The sequence below is a fragment of the Sciurus vulgaris genome (assembly GCF_902686455.1).
Source record: "Sciurus vulgaris genome assembly, chromosome: 7".
Taxonomy (NCBI): Eukaryota; Metazoa; Chordata; class Mammalia; order Rodentia; family Sciuridae; genus Sciurus; species Sciurus vulgaris.
Window position 1 is genome coordinate 79,851,652 of NC_136467.1, and position 17,893 is coordinate 79,869,544.

Here is a 17,893-nt window from a genome sequence, read left to right on the forward strand (position 1 = left end):
AGGAGAAGTAGGCTATAATCAGGGTCTTCAGGAAAGATTCTGAGAGCATTATGGTGCATGTCCACTAGGGAATCTTGTTCTGTCAAGAACAAAGATCTACACTTTTACCCTACTTGCAGGCTAACAACTTAGCCATAGTTTCATAGATGCTGACAAGACTTGATGCTCTTAGGTCAGAGACAAAGGACTTTATTACCCATGGCACAAAATAAGCTATGAGCTTCATATTTCCATTAGTTTCCCTTGTGCCCTAAGCCTCAGCAGTAATTGGTTATATATTTCTAAAACCATGACCTTTTGATAATAGTGGATGATAACCATGTTTCAGATTCAAACAGAATGCAATTCGTAAATAAGAAGCTTGTGAATTTCTTCTCTTAAAATTAAACTACTGAACTGAACCAAATAAAACCTGATTAATATTCATATGTATCTAGCCTTAAAACATATTATTCCTTCCATTATGATGAGGATTGAAGAATATAGAAAAAGATTTCTGTGTGAACTACAGGAGCATATTCCAGGGGTTAGTGCCTGGCTTGATAATGTGAGAACAATGTCTGGAAGTTCTGTTCTTTTGTTTTGCTTCACTGCATTAAAAGCATGACAGCTGATGTCTCAGGTTTTCTTTAATCCCCAAAATCTCATTAAACGTAAGTAGATATCTAATTACTAAGAGAGCATTTTAAAGTTGTTTTTACTTTATGGAAAGTGTAATCATTATCTTTTAGAATAGGCACATCAGAAGGAAGAAAAATGATCCTTTGCTTTCTGTAGCTGTTTTCTTTCCTAAGTTACTCTAGCACCCTCTAGTGACAAATCATGAAAAAATTTTTTCATTTCTTATTCAGGAAGAGTAATGATCACTTCCAAAAAATCTTTGAAGAAACATTTGGTGATGTGAGCAGTCCTATTCTTATTGTAGCTAGTGGACCTCTGGCAGCATCTTTTTGCTTTTCACTGATTTTCTCCTAGGCTTCAACACAACATTCATTTTTCTAATACTACTTTAATTATGTCCCATTTGTTGTTTACTTTGTCTTCTGTTATTTGGTTCTAGGCATTCACCCCAGGGCCTTTCACGTGTTAGACTTGCATGGTACCCTGAACTACATCCCCAGCCTCCTCTTTGTCTCCTTTCACCCTGTTTTAACCAAGACCTTTCCCATACCCTTAGCATTCCTTTTCTTTTGTCTTACTTTTTCTTCTCTTTTTCATATGCTTTCAAAGATCTCATCCATTTGTTTCCATTGTCTTCATTCTAGTAGTGGCCAAATCTGTGTATATCTATTCCCTCTTTTACCCTAACATCAGTTGCCCTGCTGTATAATTCCCCAGACATGCTCAGTTGTGTCCTTAAGCACATTGAAAATCATATTTTCCCTCACCCTCAGCATCCATATTTCTAATAGTGACACCCCTGTTCCAGGCAGGCACCAAAGCTTAAAAGCCTGACATTCTTTTCATTCTTTCTTATCCCATAGCCTTCAGGCACACTATGTAAACATACTCCTGGAAACTGCTTTACCTTCCTTCCTTCCTGCTAGAATTATTCTCCATCCAGTCTCATGTTCAGGATACTGCTTACATCTAACCTTATTCTCAAATCCTTTTTCTGACAAGTCTGACTCATCTTGATCTTTCTTCTTGTCATGATTGTCCTTATTAAATATATCAACATTTAATTTTATTCCTGGGTGTGTTATACTTTTCAGAGCTTCATATTTCAAAAAGATTAAGTGTTGCCTCTATCATTAAATTATAGATTATTTTCTTTAAAGACAAAAAATCTTCCATAAACTACTTGAAGAACTCCAGTAACATCTAGCACAGTGCAGAGCACAAAGCAGAAACCACAAGTACTTGTTGGATTGGATTAAATTGAACGTAGTCATATAGCTTAGCAAAAATGAATACCATAAGACACTCACTACCAGTTGGCCAAAAAAAGAAGAGAGTCCTTCTTGTCTATTTTTTATTTTGTAATTCATAAAAGAAACATGTAAGATATCAAGGTGAATTCTTTGGCAATCCCAGATTTAATAACTGTTAGAATCATAGTCAAAAATACTAATTTTATCTCACATTGAACCAGAAACTTCTGGGTTAACACCAATATGAAAGGTTATTTCTGGACATTTTCATATTATGAAGAGATTTTTAGCTTTCCTGGCACTGGGGACAGTCTTCTGGAGCATGATGAGAAGGCGCAGTGCTCCCTGAGTCAGTAGTATTGGCCCTATATGGTCTGTGGAACAGCCTGGGAACAGACTCCTCTCTTTTTCTTCACACCTAGGAGACAATCCTTGGCCACCTTTCTTTACCCAACCCCCAAATTATCGGCTGGTCCTCTCCTCCACCCTGCCCCATCTCTTTATGATATCTGCCCATAGGATACCTGAGATGATCATTATGGACAATAGCATATGGAGAAACCTTCAAGTTCAGCTGCTATAACATTGTCAGAATGAGATTGAGAGAGATTATTTTGAGAGAGATAGAGGCATCCAAGGCATCAAATAGTTTTTGAATGAATGAGTCAGTAGGTGAGAGCAAGACTTAAGTATTCTCGTATTCCCCTGCGTCCGCACTGAGTCCATTCATGTTACAAGAAATGAAATACCTGACTTTCTAGAGCTAACTTTAGGGAAAGTGGGGAGTGGAGGGAAGGAGGGAGAGAGATTTATTTAGCTTATGGTTTGGAGGCTGAAATTCCAGATAGCATGGTGCAGGGTCTGGTGAGGGCCCCATCATGGGTGATGGAGCATGTACCAGAGGAAGAACTCACACTGCAAAGTAGGAAGCTAGAGAAAAACTGGGCTCCCACACAGTCCTTTTGACTGTGGCATGCTCCCAGTAGTATGACCAGCAGGCCTATCTCATAAAGTTGCCTACCATCATTGCCATACTAAGGACCGAGTTTCCAACATGTGAATCTTTGGGGGACACATTTAAACCTATCCAAACCAGTGCATTTCCAGAATCCATTCCTTACATTTTACCCTTGTCACCTGTTTGCTATGTGTCTCTGTTCCACAATTCAGGATGATTCTTTTTTACTCATCCATCTTCTGACTGTCCCCAGTCTTTCTGACATTTGTGAAGTATTCTAGATATAAAACAAAACAAAATAAAACAATAACATCAAGTGTTAGCGATATGGCAGGGGTGATAGATTCAAGGTATGTATGTGTTTTAGTCAGCTGTTTTGTCTCTGTGACTGAAAGACCTGACAGCACAGTTTTAAAGGAGGAAAGTTTATTTGAGTACTCACAGTTCTAGAGTTCTCCATCCATAGACAGCATGCTCCATTTCTCAGGGCTTGAGGTGAGGCAGGACATCATGGCAGATGTGTGTGGCAAAGGGAAACAGATTATGTGATGTGAGAGAGAGAGAGAGCCTTCACTTTCCAGATACAAATATATACCCCATAGCCACACCCCCAGTGAACTTCTTCCTTCACCCACACCCCTCCTGCCTCCAGTTACCACCATTAATCCCATCAAGGATGAATTCACTAATTAGGATAAGGCTCTAACCCAATCATTTCTCCTCCAAACCTTCTTGTATTGTCTCACATGTGAGCTTTTGGAAGACACTTCACATCCAAACCATAACAGTATGTCACATTAATAGTTGAAAAAATTTGAAGTTGATTGGTTGTAGAACTTGCTCCCAAGCCATATACTAATAAGCTAATGCAGTGTAGAGGTAGACCTCACCCCAAAGCTATTTTACTTCTGTTTTGCCATGCTGACTATGTTGTTTCGTTTTTGTTTTTGGTTTTATTTGTTTTGTTGCTGTTTTAATGAAATAGTCAAGATTCATTGAACACTGAACTTTGACAGACACTGGTAAATACTGGAATTTACTTCATTTGATCCCATGGATTAGGAATTTTTTAAGTTCTGTATTGCTGATGAGAATACTAAGGCTTAGAAAAGTTAATTAATTTGCCCAAATTCAAACAGATAGTAATCAGTGGAATTAGCATTCAACTAAAGGTCTGCCTTACACTAGAACTTGGGTCTACTCATTTTGCCCTATTCAACTAAGTAATAATATAGATACCCATAAAACTTGCTTTAACATCTAAAAAATGCTAACTGATTTTTTTTCACATTTCTTTTTTTATTGGTTCTTTTTAGTTATACATGACAGTATAATTTATTTTGATATAATTTTACAAACATGGAATATATATTATTCTAGTTAGGATGGTGCCAACAGATTTAAATCTTCCATAAATCCTTTGCAAAACAAGGAATAGCAATGTATTTAAAATAGTCTTGATTCAATTGGGAATGGTTTTATTTTGCTGCAGTCATTGTTTTAAATAATTCTCCATCATATTTTCCTTTTCTTTCCCTTAGTGACATCTTAGTAAAATCCCATAACTTTGTTTATTCATTCTTTTCATAAGTTTTAATTCCTAACTGGATACTAGTCTGAGTCAATCAGCAATAGTTAAGCATTTCCAGTTCAGAATTTTATATCTAATTGAAATATCATATCCTCGTCTTGTGGTAGAAGAGGCCTGCAGTATTCTTTTTCACTCTTCTCCAACACCTTGTGGAAAATATTGATCCATTTTCTGTTGCTATAACCAAATACCTGACCTGTATACGTTATGAAGAAAAGAGGTTTGTTTAGCTCAGTTTTGGAGGCTGAAAGTCCAGTGACCCTTCTGATAGAGATATGGAAAGGGAAGCATCTGGGTGCAGAAAGGGCCAAGTGCATGGGGTTGCTTTGCTTCATAACAACCTACTCTCATAGATATTAACTGTGAGGGATTAGCATTCATCCCTTCTAAGGACAGTGCCCTCAGTTTCCTAATTACTTCACAGTAGGCTCCTCCTCTTAAACATTTCTCCAGCTTGACACTAACACCCTGAGAACCAAGCCTCCAGCACATGAATCTTTGGGGGATAAATCACATCAAACCATAGCTAGGGTTTGGGAGAAATTGGCTAGACTTTAACCATATTCCCTTCTTGTCAAGGCCTGCTTCTTCAAATGTGTTGGGAGATAGGAAAGAAGGTTATGGAAAAAGTTTTGGAAATGATTTGGAAAAGCCTCTTTTATTAACTCTGTCGTATTTCAGGCCTTCAGGCCCTCTGTGGCAGGCCCTAAATCTGGCTCTCATGTAACACATATTTGAGAGTTCAGAGGACCCGACATGGGAAGTCTACCTCCAGCTCAGCCTCCCTGCCCTTCTTTAGCTCTGCTGGGCCCTCTCCATCTCTTCTTTCTGGGAAGCGACAGCTGTTGCTGTGGGGGTGGCAGAGCTGATTTTATCTCCTCTTAGGCTCTGGGGGAAATGGCAGACCCCACTTGTTTGGTGACTTCATGAGAGTGTGGAATATTTAATTTTTCGCTATCCTAAAGTTTAGGACTCTGGTGGCCAAAAGTGCTTGAATGCCATGTTACAAAGGCAAGAAATTAATGAGTTAAATGATGAGTGTATTGTAAAATTATAATCAATCCTGTAATTATAGATTGTAATGTTTTGTGCAGTATTAAAGGTTTCTCCACCCACCTTGCTTTGTCTAAATCAGAAGTCCTCAATCACCCACAGGATTTAACCCAAATTCCTTACTTGACATTGAAAACACTCCAATCCATCCATGTTTCTCTAACAGATTCTCTGCTCCCCCAGCTCAGGACACGTGTGCTCCTGAGTTCAGTTCATGCATCTCTGCCTTTGGTTTGACTTTGTCTTCCTCTGGAATGTCCCTGACCTGTTTTTCTAACTTGTGGTTTTCAGTGGATTCTAGCCACCAGCCTGCCTCCACTGTGAAGCCTTTCGATTACCATTCTTCCTCAGGATTCTTAATACTCATATTTCACTTTAGGCTCATTTCAGTATTCTCTCTTCTAGCACCCTGTTACCTCATTAAATCTCAAATCTCTCAAGGATAATAACTGCCTGTTTTTTTGTTTTTTGTTTTTTTTGGTGGTGGTAGTACTGAGGAATTAAACATGCTCTTCCAGTGAGCTATAATCCCAGCCCTTTTTATTTTTGTTTTTTTTTTTTTTTTTTTGGTACTGGGGATTAAAACTGGGGATATTTTACCAGTGAATTATGCATTTCCTCAGGAGTGAGCCACCTCTGTACAGGGCCACCTACTCTCTCAGCCCCTTTTTTATTTTTTTATTTTGAGATAGGGTTTTGTTAAATTGCTCAGGCTGGCCTCAAACTTGTAATCCTCATGCCTTAGCCTCCCAAGTAGCTGGAATTACAGACATGTGCCATCACACCCAGTGTAACTGTTTTTTAGATTTATCTATAGTGTTATAGTTGTTCAATGTCTTACTTATTTGCTGATGGCAACAAACAATATTTTAGCGTGGAGGGGTTTCCATGTCCTGCTGGATGAGGGGAAGAGTTTCTGTTGGAGGACAGTGGTGCCGGTGATCAATTAATTACTAACAAACTTATCTAATCAATAAACACACAAGAGCCAATACTCTTTTCAAATGGAAGGGGGTGTGATGGAGTGGGCCATACCAGATCAGGCCTCCAACAAGATGGACGAGCCCCACCTTCACCTTTATTTATAGTTACACAGGTGAAGGCGCCTGGACTAGGGGGGCTTCTTCTGTGAGGAACAGGATGGGGTGGAGGTAGGGAAGCCATTTGCTTAGAGAATTAGCATCTCCTCAGGAGTGAGCCACCTCTGTACAGGGTCATCTGTTCCTCCTCTGTCTGAAACAGTCTCTTATGACCACCAGTTCCTAGGAGTCAGGCCTCAGTGTTCCATGGCTCAGCCAAGCTTGATTCTGCTAAACATGGATGGCTCCCCACACTTTAGAAATAATTAATAATTTAAAAAATAAAGAATACTGAGACTCCAAAAAATAAATGTTTGATTATTCAAAATATTGCAAATCAGGAAGCTTTTTTACTTCCTCTCTGCATCAACATTTCTGTTAAACAGAGGTTCAACTCTAAGCTGATTTATATTCAGGCTGAAGAGATTTAATCAAAGTCCTAGAGCTGGAGTGAACTTCATTTTTGCTCAGACTACCTTATGCCTTAGTGTAGGGTTCATTAAATAGTTCAACACTGTTTGATTTAGACCTAGGGAATGGTTTGGGAACCACACATGCTATGGCCAGTTAATAACTGGGTAATCCATAATCTATGTAAAATTAAAATCCTATTGATAATATGACTCTAAAATAGCATTTTCAGCCTCTCATACCTCTTGCAGGAGGCTATGCAAGCTGAGAGTAATAGCATGCGCCACCATGGGTAATTGCCCTTCTGTACTTTCAGGGTCCTACTCCATTACTACCTGCATCCTCCTCTACCTTTCTTAAGTTTTCTTTCCTCCTGTTCCCCTAGTATTTCTATTGGAAAGTATCAAGTATTTCATGGTATGGTGAAAAGGAATTGAACTGAGAGGAAACCTGAATTCTCTTCTCATCTCTTCAATTCCCAACAATCAGCACATCTCTCTTGGGTTCAGTTTTTCCAAGTGAAGAGGAAATGAGATGATCATAATGTGATCGGTTCTACACATGGGCAGTCTGTGTGGTCATGCACTTAGGTTATCTGTGTAACTCCCCTGTTGTATGAAGTATAAATATTTTTCTCCTTTTTTTTTTTCCTTTTAGGTTATATCTCAGCAAGTGTCAGATAAACACTTGGAAGAGGGCCGTCTTTATCCTCCTTTGAATACCATCAGAGATGTTTCGCTAAAAATTGCAGTAAAGGTAAAACCATTCTTGTTTAAATCTCATTCTTTACCCTTCCTTCTCTTGCTAAATATGTATTTTTAAATATTAAAATATGCTAATATGCTTCCTTGAAATGTTTATCAGTTCATTATCTCAAAAGTCAGGAACATGAGGCATAGTGACTAAACAGAGTTTAATAGCTACCTTTTAGCTTCACAAAGGAGTGGAAGAATTAGGATGAATTATTTTCTCTATTGTTCTTTATTCTTCCATAATTTAAATACCTCATTAGGTTTTCCTTTTAGTTAGGTGCCTCACATTTCACTGTATTTTAGTTATTCTGTTCTGCGTCACTCTTTTGATAATCAACAAGTTATTACAGACATGGTAGAGTGACATTTAGACCTGGAACCACCTGCCACATCCATGTCTATATTTATGGCACCTTAAAAGATGAAGGTCACAATTGATTATACTGGGAAGAGGGAAAAGCAATGAGGACAAAGAACTAAAGGGCTGTAAGGGTGGCAAATGAGCTATTGGAGGAATAAAGCAAGAATATATAATAAAACTAAGAAATTGACCTTTTCTACAGTGTAGTTATATTAGTTTAGTAGTTTGTGGCTTCTACAGACTAGATATCAGTTCCATCTGTACAGTTGTTACAATTAAAAATGTTACCAGGCATTGCTAAGTGTTGCTTGGGAACCTAATTGCTCCTAGTTTAAAAATCACTATTTTTAAAGCTATGAACAAATTTATCTAAATGACATAATCGAAAATCCATAGATTCATATATCATTATTTACCTTATTGATTGAAGATAGAGTCTTCAAAATCAACGATCCTTCAAAGAACTTTAGATAACAATCTCATTGGTTATTTATGAAAGAATACGCTCTTACTTTTCTAATAATATGTACTTAACTAGTTTTTAACTAGTTTGAACTACTAATGTATGAATAGCATGTTATCATTTTGACAGTTTAAATGGAAGGGAGCTAGCATATGATTACAGGAGAAAGTATAAAAAAGCAAGGGACAGTAGAAGGATTACAAAAAGATGCAGATAATATACCTAAGATAATGGAAGAATAGTACATAGATAGAAATTGGGAAATCAGAATAAAGAACCAACATCATGAAAGATAATGTGAGTGGACTGCACCTTTGAGGTCTCAGTGGCACATTTAAACATACAGTGCTAACAAGTAAATGAAAATGACTGAAACTTAAAGAGAAGCTAGCTAAAAAGATATGGGAGTCTTCTACGTGTGGTAATGGTGAAGCTGTACGTGTGATTGGAATTGTCAGGAGAGCAAGTATAGAAAGGAAAGGAAGATGAAGTTAGTTTGTTATTATGTCCAGAAGACAGAAGAAAAGAAGCCAGTTAAGACAAGAAGTGGTCACTATTTGTAAAAGCAACTCAAAATGGATCAGAATGTCAAAATTTAGAGAAGAGGTATTTTCAAGTTGTAATTAGAACCAAATAGAACCAAATTCTGGACAGAAAAATAGATGAAATTTTTATTTGGTCCTTGAGAAGTTATCAAGACACCTTCACAGATTTGATTTCAGTAGTAAAAGAAGTTGTGAAGTCAAGAGAATTAGTAAAGCAATGAATCATAGACATTTCAGTGAGTCTGGCATTGACAAGAAGGTGAGAGTGAAGGTTTTATCGAGAGGGGAGCCTAGGAGCCCAGGGGAGGTGATTGTCCACATAAGTCTGTCAGCAGTAAGACAGTGTGTTTTATTACAGAGGTAATATGACCATTGCAAATAGGCACAGGGATTGTACTGGGGTGATGGAAATATTCTAAAACCGGAGGTGCTAATGGTTGCCTAGCTCCGTGCATTTGTAAAAGTATTTTCATTATATGCTTAAAATGTTTGAATTTAGTGGTGAATTATTAAATCTGTATTAAAAAAAGTAATACCATGGTATAGATACTTTGGAACTAGAGAAAAGGCAAATAAACCAATATTCTGTTTTTCTACCCATAAGCATTTATTATTTGCATGTGTTTGTAGTCTTTTGTTTGATTGATTGCTTTTTAAATATCTTTACAATTATGGTGCAAACATGCTTTTGTTTCCTGCTTTTTCATAGACATTTCTTCACAATTCAGTACTCTTTTTTATTAATGTTTCTTTAGTTGTAGATGGACACAATACCTTTATGTTATTTATTTATTTTTATGTGGGGCTGAGAATCAAACCCAGTGCTTCACACGTGAAGCTCTAGGTGAGCACTAGGTGCTAGGTGAGTACTGTATCACTAAGTCACAATCCCAACCCCTCAGTAGTCTTCATAACCAAAATTTTTCATAAATGCAAAATTTTACATTGGGAAGAAATACTTAATTTTAAAAATATTCTTCAGAATCAGACTTATCCAAATAAGTCTATCATACAAACAGCTCCTCTGTGATTGTATTTTAGAACTGGTATGAATTACATTGTATAAATGGAGTGATTAATTTTGACAAGAAAAATCCATTTTTTTTTCTCTTAAAGTAGAGGAAGAGAGAATGTATAAAGATACAGAGGAGATCGTTTGAGTTGGTGAAAAGGGAGCTTAGCATTGTTTGCACTGAATGTTGGAGTTCTCTCTTCGAGTGATGAGAATCAAATGGAGACTTGAAAATGCGGGAGGTTTGGAGTTACCTTTTGGGAACTGTGAGGAGGTTATTTAAAAATGGATGAAAATACTATATGCAGCCAGATGTGCCTAAGAAAAGTTAGGACATTGTATGACACCACAGAAAACTTGAGCGAAGTTCTCTGATGGACAGTCATGAAAGGAGAAAGCCAGCACTGAGGGGTCCCTGGAAGAGGGTCTAGACTGACACTTGTAAAACATGTCATGGAGACACGATTCTGGCAAGGAGAACTGACCTTGACTATGGGTTGCAGATGATTAGGTGAACAGGATCAGAAGACCCAGGGATAAATACAGAGATTTTGTAGGAGGCTATGGTTAGAGTAGGACTTGAAAATTCAAGGTATTCAAGTTCAGGCTTAGCAGGAATATTCAGATATTTAAAGTTAATTATCAGTCAGGTCACATCAAGACTTTTAACACTGGCTTCTTGAGAAATCTTGGTATGATCACAAATCTTCACTGTTCATACTTTCCTTAGTTGCTGGTATCATTTTGCCCTCTTGCTATATTATTTATAATTGTTTTCATTTTATATAGTATTTGTTTAGGTGAACTTTTATTCTAACAGTCTTCTTGGAAACAGAACAATATAAATTATAAGTTAATTTTTGAAACGGGTAGAAATTTCTGCTTACATATGCTCACCATCACCTTTTATTCATTAAAACAATTAAAATTCTGTTCTTATTTTAGATTGTGAATGATGCATATGAAGAAAAGACAGCCACAGTTTATCCTGAACCACAAAACAAAGAAGCATTTGTCTGTTCTCAGATGTATAGCACTGATTATGACCAGATTTTACCTGATTGTTATGCTTGGCCTGCAGAAGTCCAGAAAATACAGACCAAAACTAACCAGTAGCATAATAGCCAACATTTTTAACTTTCATTAATGAAATCTTGAAGTCTTCCAAAATTTTTGAAGGTTAGAATCTTTTATGATGATTCATAACATGATTAGATTGAGATACTTTAGTTAAAAATTTATAGAATAGTAATGTAAATTAGGATAAACTTCATACTAGACAATTTTGCTTCATTTGCTTTCTGGTTATTTATAGTTTCTATCTTAATTATTCTGTCCAAATTCTCTTTTAAAGCTGTTGTACCTACTACTGAGAAACTCATTTTTATATAAGAAATTAATGGGAAGACCAAAATTAGTAATAAATTGATATGATCAACATTAAAATCCATAATTCTTTTGTTGACCATTTTGTTAATGCTTTCTTTGAAAAAATAAAGATAGTAGTGAATTTAGCATAAATGAACTTCTGTTAAACAGAAATAACACTACTTTGTTACCTAGAGAAAAACAACTTCTCAGGAGTATTTATTCCAGTTCTACATTGTATTTGTTCTCTTTGTGCAATAGAATCTGACATTTCTACGATTGTTGCTGTTTACAAAACCTGTGCAGCCTTAGATTTTAATATTATTTTGTCATTGTTACACCTTTTGTAAAAGCTATTTTTTTAGGTGTTGCTAGACCTTTATTTTACTCATTTATTTATGTGGTGCTGAGAATCAAACCCAGTGCCTCAGACATGCTAGGCAGGAGCTCTACCACTGAGCCACAACCTCAGTCCCTGTCATTGTTACATCTTATAAAGTGCTTATTACCTTGGTCCACAGTCAGAAATCCTTCCTAAGAGCACCTGTATTTCTCCCCAATCAAATGACTACCACACTGAGGCTAAGGGCCTTGTGGACTGCCTGTCCAGAGGTTGGTTCCTTCAGTTCAGCATACCCTGACCAGTGGAAAGGGCTAAAAAGAGAGTCAAGATCCTTGATAGGGGCTTCTTATGACAAGGAGCCCACTTCTTAAGACAATAATCTGATGAATCAGGGTCAAGACCCTGGTTCCCTGACAAGCTAACCTGATCTAATGTCCCCTTGATTAACTCAGGTAATTGAGAGCTCATTGTATTACAATAAATTCAAAATTTCTCTGCATTTGGAGAAATTTTTATAACTATGTCCACACTGTCTGAAATTATATTTCTGTATTTCTATCAGTTACTAAAATATTTTAATTACAAAGACCATTCTATGAGAAAGAAGTTATATCCCCAGATTGTATTAATTTACTTTAGAAATTAATGATTGAACTAATGGAAACAATTTTGAATTCTTTAGCTCAGGTGCAGTAACATTTGCTATTTATTTATAGAATCATCCAGAGAATTTTGTTTTTGAAGTAATGCTTTATAGAGTATATGATGTTCAAGACAGACTGTACTATGAAATGAAACTATTGAAAGCTGAAAGTTACACAAACTGTTTCAGGTGTGAGTGGAATGGGCCAGGGACTTTCTTGTGGTAACATTTAGTTAAGGGTTTCTGTAACAGTTACTTGGAAAAGATTCATAACACCTATTTCTTGTCTATTGTTGTTAGATAGCTCTAACTAAATGTATGTATCTATGCAAAAGATTTATTAAATCATAGAAAAAGTGAATGAATAAAATTATGAAATCATATTTTCCTTAAAATATGGTTATACTTTACAGTGCTGAGTCTTGGGAGACATATGATAAAATATTATGAATTTTTGAAATATTCTAATTGTATGTTCCAGTATGAACTTCATTCACTTAATACATATGTAATCATATATGCTGGCTACTCTGATAAGTGATCTCTTGTTCTTGGGGAGAGATAAGAAAACAAGCAACTTGAAAACATGTTCTCAAGTGTTGCACATACATTATCTTATTTAATGTAATCCCACACTTTTCTTATGAAGTTGATATTTTAAGTAACTTGCCAAGGCCGTGGAACTAATAGGCAAAGAAGGTATGTTCTAAACCCATCTTTCTTTAGGATCTGTTCTCCTTTCATGACACCACATTTTAGAATAACACTGTCCCATGTGTGCTTTTAAATTTTCTAGTAGATTTATAAAAGAAGGAAGCAGGTAGAATTCATGTTAGTAATATATTTTATTTAAATCAATATACCTAAAATATCATTTAACAATTAATATAAAATTATTGAGACATTTTACTTTATTTGGTTCATACTGTCTTAAAAATATAGCACATATTTCATACTTACATTTTAATTCAGTTCAGAGTAGTCACAAGTGCTCCATAGCCACATCTGGCTAGTGACCACCATGTTGAACTGTGAAGATCCAGAAGAAATAATTATATATCAGTAGCAGTAGTAGTACTGTGTTTCCATAAGAGAAGTGAAGCTTAAGTCTATGGGAAATGTTTACTGAAAACTTTTTTTGGTAAATAATGCCTCAGTAAAGAAAATTAATATAAATGTGTTATTTCTCCCTAGAAATAATCCATAAATTCAGTGTAGTTCTATTTAGATGAGGCTACGCTGTTGGTTTAATGTCAACATATCAATTCTCACACCATAAAAGCAGAATGCTTTCTTACCTCTTTATCTGATGCAATCAATTGGGAGAAAGGGTCATTCTGTTTTTTAATGCCAACATCTTGTCCAAAAGGACAAGAAAGCATGATGGATTAATCCAGGAAGTTTTTTGGACAAGTCATTTCTATTTACATTCTTTTGGCTAAGACTCAAGTCACATGGCTCCACTGCTACAAGACTCTACTGCTACAAGAGAAAATGAGATATATTGTCTTTCTGTGGCCTCAAAATTACAAAATGAAAGAGTCGGTGAACACAATTGAAATTTCCAAGGAAGTAAATAAACTTATTCTAAAACATATATGAGAAATAGAGTCCTGCTCCTGTAGTACACAAGATGGGTCTTGCTCTTTAAGAAGTACAAAAGGAATGAACTAAAGCTGTCCTGATCCAGTTTAACTACTGATTCAAGTTCCACCATGAGAGATAACATGATGTGCCCTCACTCAGAAAAAAATATTTAGTCTCTAGAGTTCTTGAAAAAACAATGTTCAGTACAAAATCAAATCTGTGTAGAAAGAATTAGGAAAATGTGACCCCCTAGTCAGGAGCAAAAAATAATAGAAGATTGATGGAGCACCCAAATGCAGGATTTAAAAAGAACTTATAGTAAGGTCAATGAAGTTAGGGGAAAAGACAAAATGAAGGAAAAGATAGATTTCATCATAAGTGAAGTACCTAAAGAATTAGATATACATTCTAGATCTGAAAAGTAAAATATCTAAACTTAAGAATTAATTGTATGGATTTATAAGGCACCTGCAACCTGCAGAAGAAAGGATCAATGACATCCAAAGCTGGTCATTAGAAATTATCCAAATTTGAAGCATAAAGTGAGAGAGAGAGAGAGAGAAAGATGTTATCTAATATTAAATGGTCTAATATATGTGCCATTGGAGTGCTGGATGGTGAAAAGAAGATACATGAGTACAACAAAAATAGACAAAGACCGAGAATTTTCTCAAATTTATGAAAAATATCAACTAACAGATTAAGAGACAGCAATCCTCACCTCAATCAGGATCAATATAAAGAAAACCAAACCTAGGGATATCTTTAAATGCTGAAAGCCAAAAATAAAAAAATCTTAAAAGCAACCAAAGAGACACAGTTGTTCAGTGGTATAAAAATATGATAGCAAGTTTGGCAGAGAAAAGCGAGATAATGGAAAGTTTAAAAAATTTCTTTTTAGTTGTAGACAGACACAGTACTTTTATTTTATTTACCTATTTATTTATTTATTTATTTTTATGTGGTGCTGAGGATCAAACCCAGAGGCTCACACACGCTTGGCAAGTGCTCTACTACTGAGCCACAATCCCAGCCCTGAAAAGACATTCTTAAGGTACTAAAAGATTAAAACTGATAACTCAAAATTCTGTACATGGAGAAAATGTCCTTAAGAAATGAAAACAAAACAAAGACATTTCAAACAAAAGCTGAGATAATTAATGGGCTGTATACCTATGCTGCTAAACTTACTAAAGGAGTTCTTCATGAGGAAAGAGAATGGACCCAGATGGATGTACAAATCTACAGGAAGAAGTGAAAAATACTGGAAAGGGTATATGTGTGGGAAGTATAAAATACAATTATACAGTATAAATAAATATTATGAATTTTATATAAATTTATAAATAAGAGTTGGCTGTCTGATAGCAGAAATATATGTAGGGTTTATAAAGTATATAGAAGTAAAATACATGGCAAGGATAGGACATTTTAGTCCTATTAAAGGACTAGTGAAATTTTGCTCTTGTATGCTTTGTACATTATTCATGAGGTAGTATGATATTAAGGAATATTATAGCCATAATGTACCATTTCATGAACAATCTGCAAATCTCAATAAGTTAAGAAATAGTAAAGTAAGGAAGCATATTTTAATCTCTAAAGTAACTATAAAAATAATATAAAAAGATACAGTTGAAAAGCTAATAGAGGAAATGAACTAATTTAAAAATCCTTGACTAATCCTAATGAAGAATAAAGGAGGAAAAAAAGAACATGAATAAATAGTTCCTAGGTAAATATAAATCATACAGCAAGATGGTAGACTTAAATCCAACTTTACTGTTAATTATATTAAATGCAAGTGAACTAAAAAACTCCAATTTAAAGGGCAAAGATTGAATTGTATACAGAAAATCTTTTCAAGTGCTGTTTGCAAGAAATAGACTTTAACTATAATGACACAGAAGGGTTGACAGTAAAAGGACGGAAATAGATAATTCCATAGAAACAGTGAGGAAAGCTGGTCACAGCTCTGTTAATATCAAGCAGACTTCAAGGAAATGTGATAGTGATAGAAAAAAATCTATAGAAATAGTGAAATGGAGAAATCCACAATCACAATAACAGCTAAAAAAGTAGTGACCTATAAATAGTTCAGTTAGTTTGCAAAAGGGGAATTACTCCAACAGGTATTTATTATTAAAGACATAAAAACATGCGAAATAGAACAAGAAACTGAGTTACAAAGGTAGCACAAAAATGAATAAAGAACATTTAGCAAAAGGATTGCATGACAGTAAGAGCTCTGTGGAACCGAGGCAGCTGCTGAGGTCCTCTATTGCTGTTTTTTTGAAATCATGCAGGAAAAATTTCAGACATGTCACTGAGTCACAGGCCTGAGTTTATTAGAAAGGACATGAAAAAGGAGAAAGGGGATACTCTCAAGTGAGAGAATGAGTCAGAGGGAAGAGGGATGGCATGCCCCTTCTGCCTTCCAGTTTTATTGGGGGTCCCAGGGAAGTTCTCAGAGAGTCCTGCCCAGTTCCACCTCTTGACTTTTTACTGACCCCAAAATAATATCAGACTTCCCACTGCTAATGGTAAATATCCCAGGCAAATCTGGTTTGCTTTGGCCCACATCAACTGATTCTAATCATTCTTACAGATATTATAGTAGGGGACTTTGCTCCTAATTATCTTCCTGAGTTTTGGACTCTGTTCTACGGAATGCCACAGGTGTCACCCCCTTCAAGGTAACTTATGTTTTCCTTATCTGCAGGGAGAGCCTTTTGGGCCTGCATTTTTCCTCTATATAACAGATTGATTTGTCAAAGAATGTAACATATCCTGTTGATTTACGTCACGCAGGGTTGCAGGTAAATTGCTTTTTAAAAGAAACGTGGACTCAGTTTGTTGAATTCCCTCGACTCTCCTATCAATTGCAGAAACTGACCTACAACATGGAGAAAATTAAAACTGGAACCTTATCTTACACTCTGTGAAAAGATAAACCCCAGATGGATTAAAGACTTAAATACGAACGGTGAAAATATAAATACAAATTAATGTAGCAAAATATTTTGAACCTCAGAAACAAAACTATGAGGTTAAAATAAGAAACGGTTGAGATACATTATCCATAAAGGGAAAGGATTTGGTAGATCGATAGGCTATTGCCATGGAACAGTAACTGGAATGGAGTGGTTGTTTCTAGTAGAGAATGGATAGTAAAAAAAGAGAGAATTTAGGCTCAAAAGTCTCAAGTTCTTAAGGCAGTTTAAGAACTAGAAAAAAAAAAAAACCTGTTTTTGCTGAATCTGTTTTACTAGTTGCAAGCAGAAAACAGTTGAAAACCACAGCACTACTTGTTTTTTTTTAAAGAATTTTTTGATGTGTGTGTGTGTGTATGTTGTAGATGGACACATACCTGTATTTCTGTGTGTCGATCCAGTGCCTCACACATGCTAGGCAAGCGCTCTACCACTGAGTCACAACCAGCCTCCCACTTTGTTTTGACCAGGAGTATGAATTAAGAAACAATAGGACCTAGATTTGGAACTAGACTGTAATGTTTTGGATATGAGGTGTCCTCCCCAAAGCACCTGTGTTAATGCAGAAATTTTGGAGGTGAAGTGATTGGATTGTGAGAGCTGCCACCTTCTTAATTCATCCGAGTTTAAATGGACTAACTAGGTGGTAACTATAGGTAGGTGAGGTTGGCTGGAGGAAGTGGTTCACTGGGGGCATGTTCTGGAATAGCTCACTTTCTGTGGCTCCTTTCCCTCCCTCTCTGTTTCCAGGCCACTATGTCCTGAGCAGCTTTCCTCTGCTAGGTGTTCACACTGTGATGTGCTGCCTCACCTTAGGCCCAGAGCAATGGAGTTGGCCCACCATGGACTAACTTTCTGAA

The 17,893-nt window shown here is 36.0% G+C and overlaps 1 protein-coding gene across 2 annotated transcripts in view; it reads left to right on the plus strand.

Annotated features, from left to right (window-relative positions):
- The window catches only part of ME1 (malic enzyme 1), a 205,998-nt gene extending 193,162 nt beyond the window's left edge, over positions 1-12,836 (plus strand). The window contains exons 13-15 of one of the 2 annotated variants that reach the window (XR_013765019.1): positions 7,624-7,722; positions 11,045-11,278; positions 11,454-12,836. Coding sequence is in view for 1 of the 2 variants with exons in the window: in XM_079146979.1 (XP_079003105.1) it covers positions 7,624-7,722; positions 11,045-11,215 (270 nt within the window). In the remaining variant the exon portion in view is untranslated. Of the gene's footprint in view, positions 1-7,623; positions 7,723-11,044 lie in introns of both variants that reach the window. The other variant, XM_079146979.1, reaches the window with a different exon arrangement.
- Positions 12,837-17,893: the final 5,057 nt, after the last annotated feature.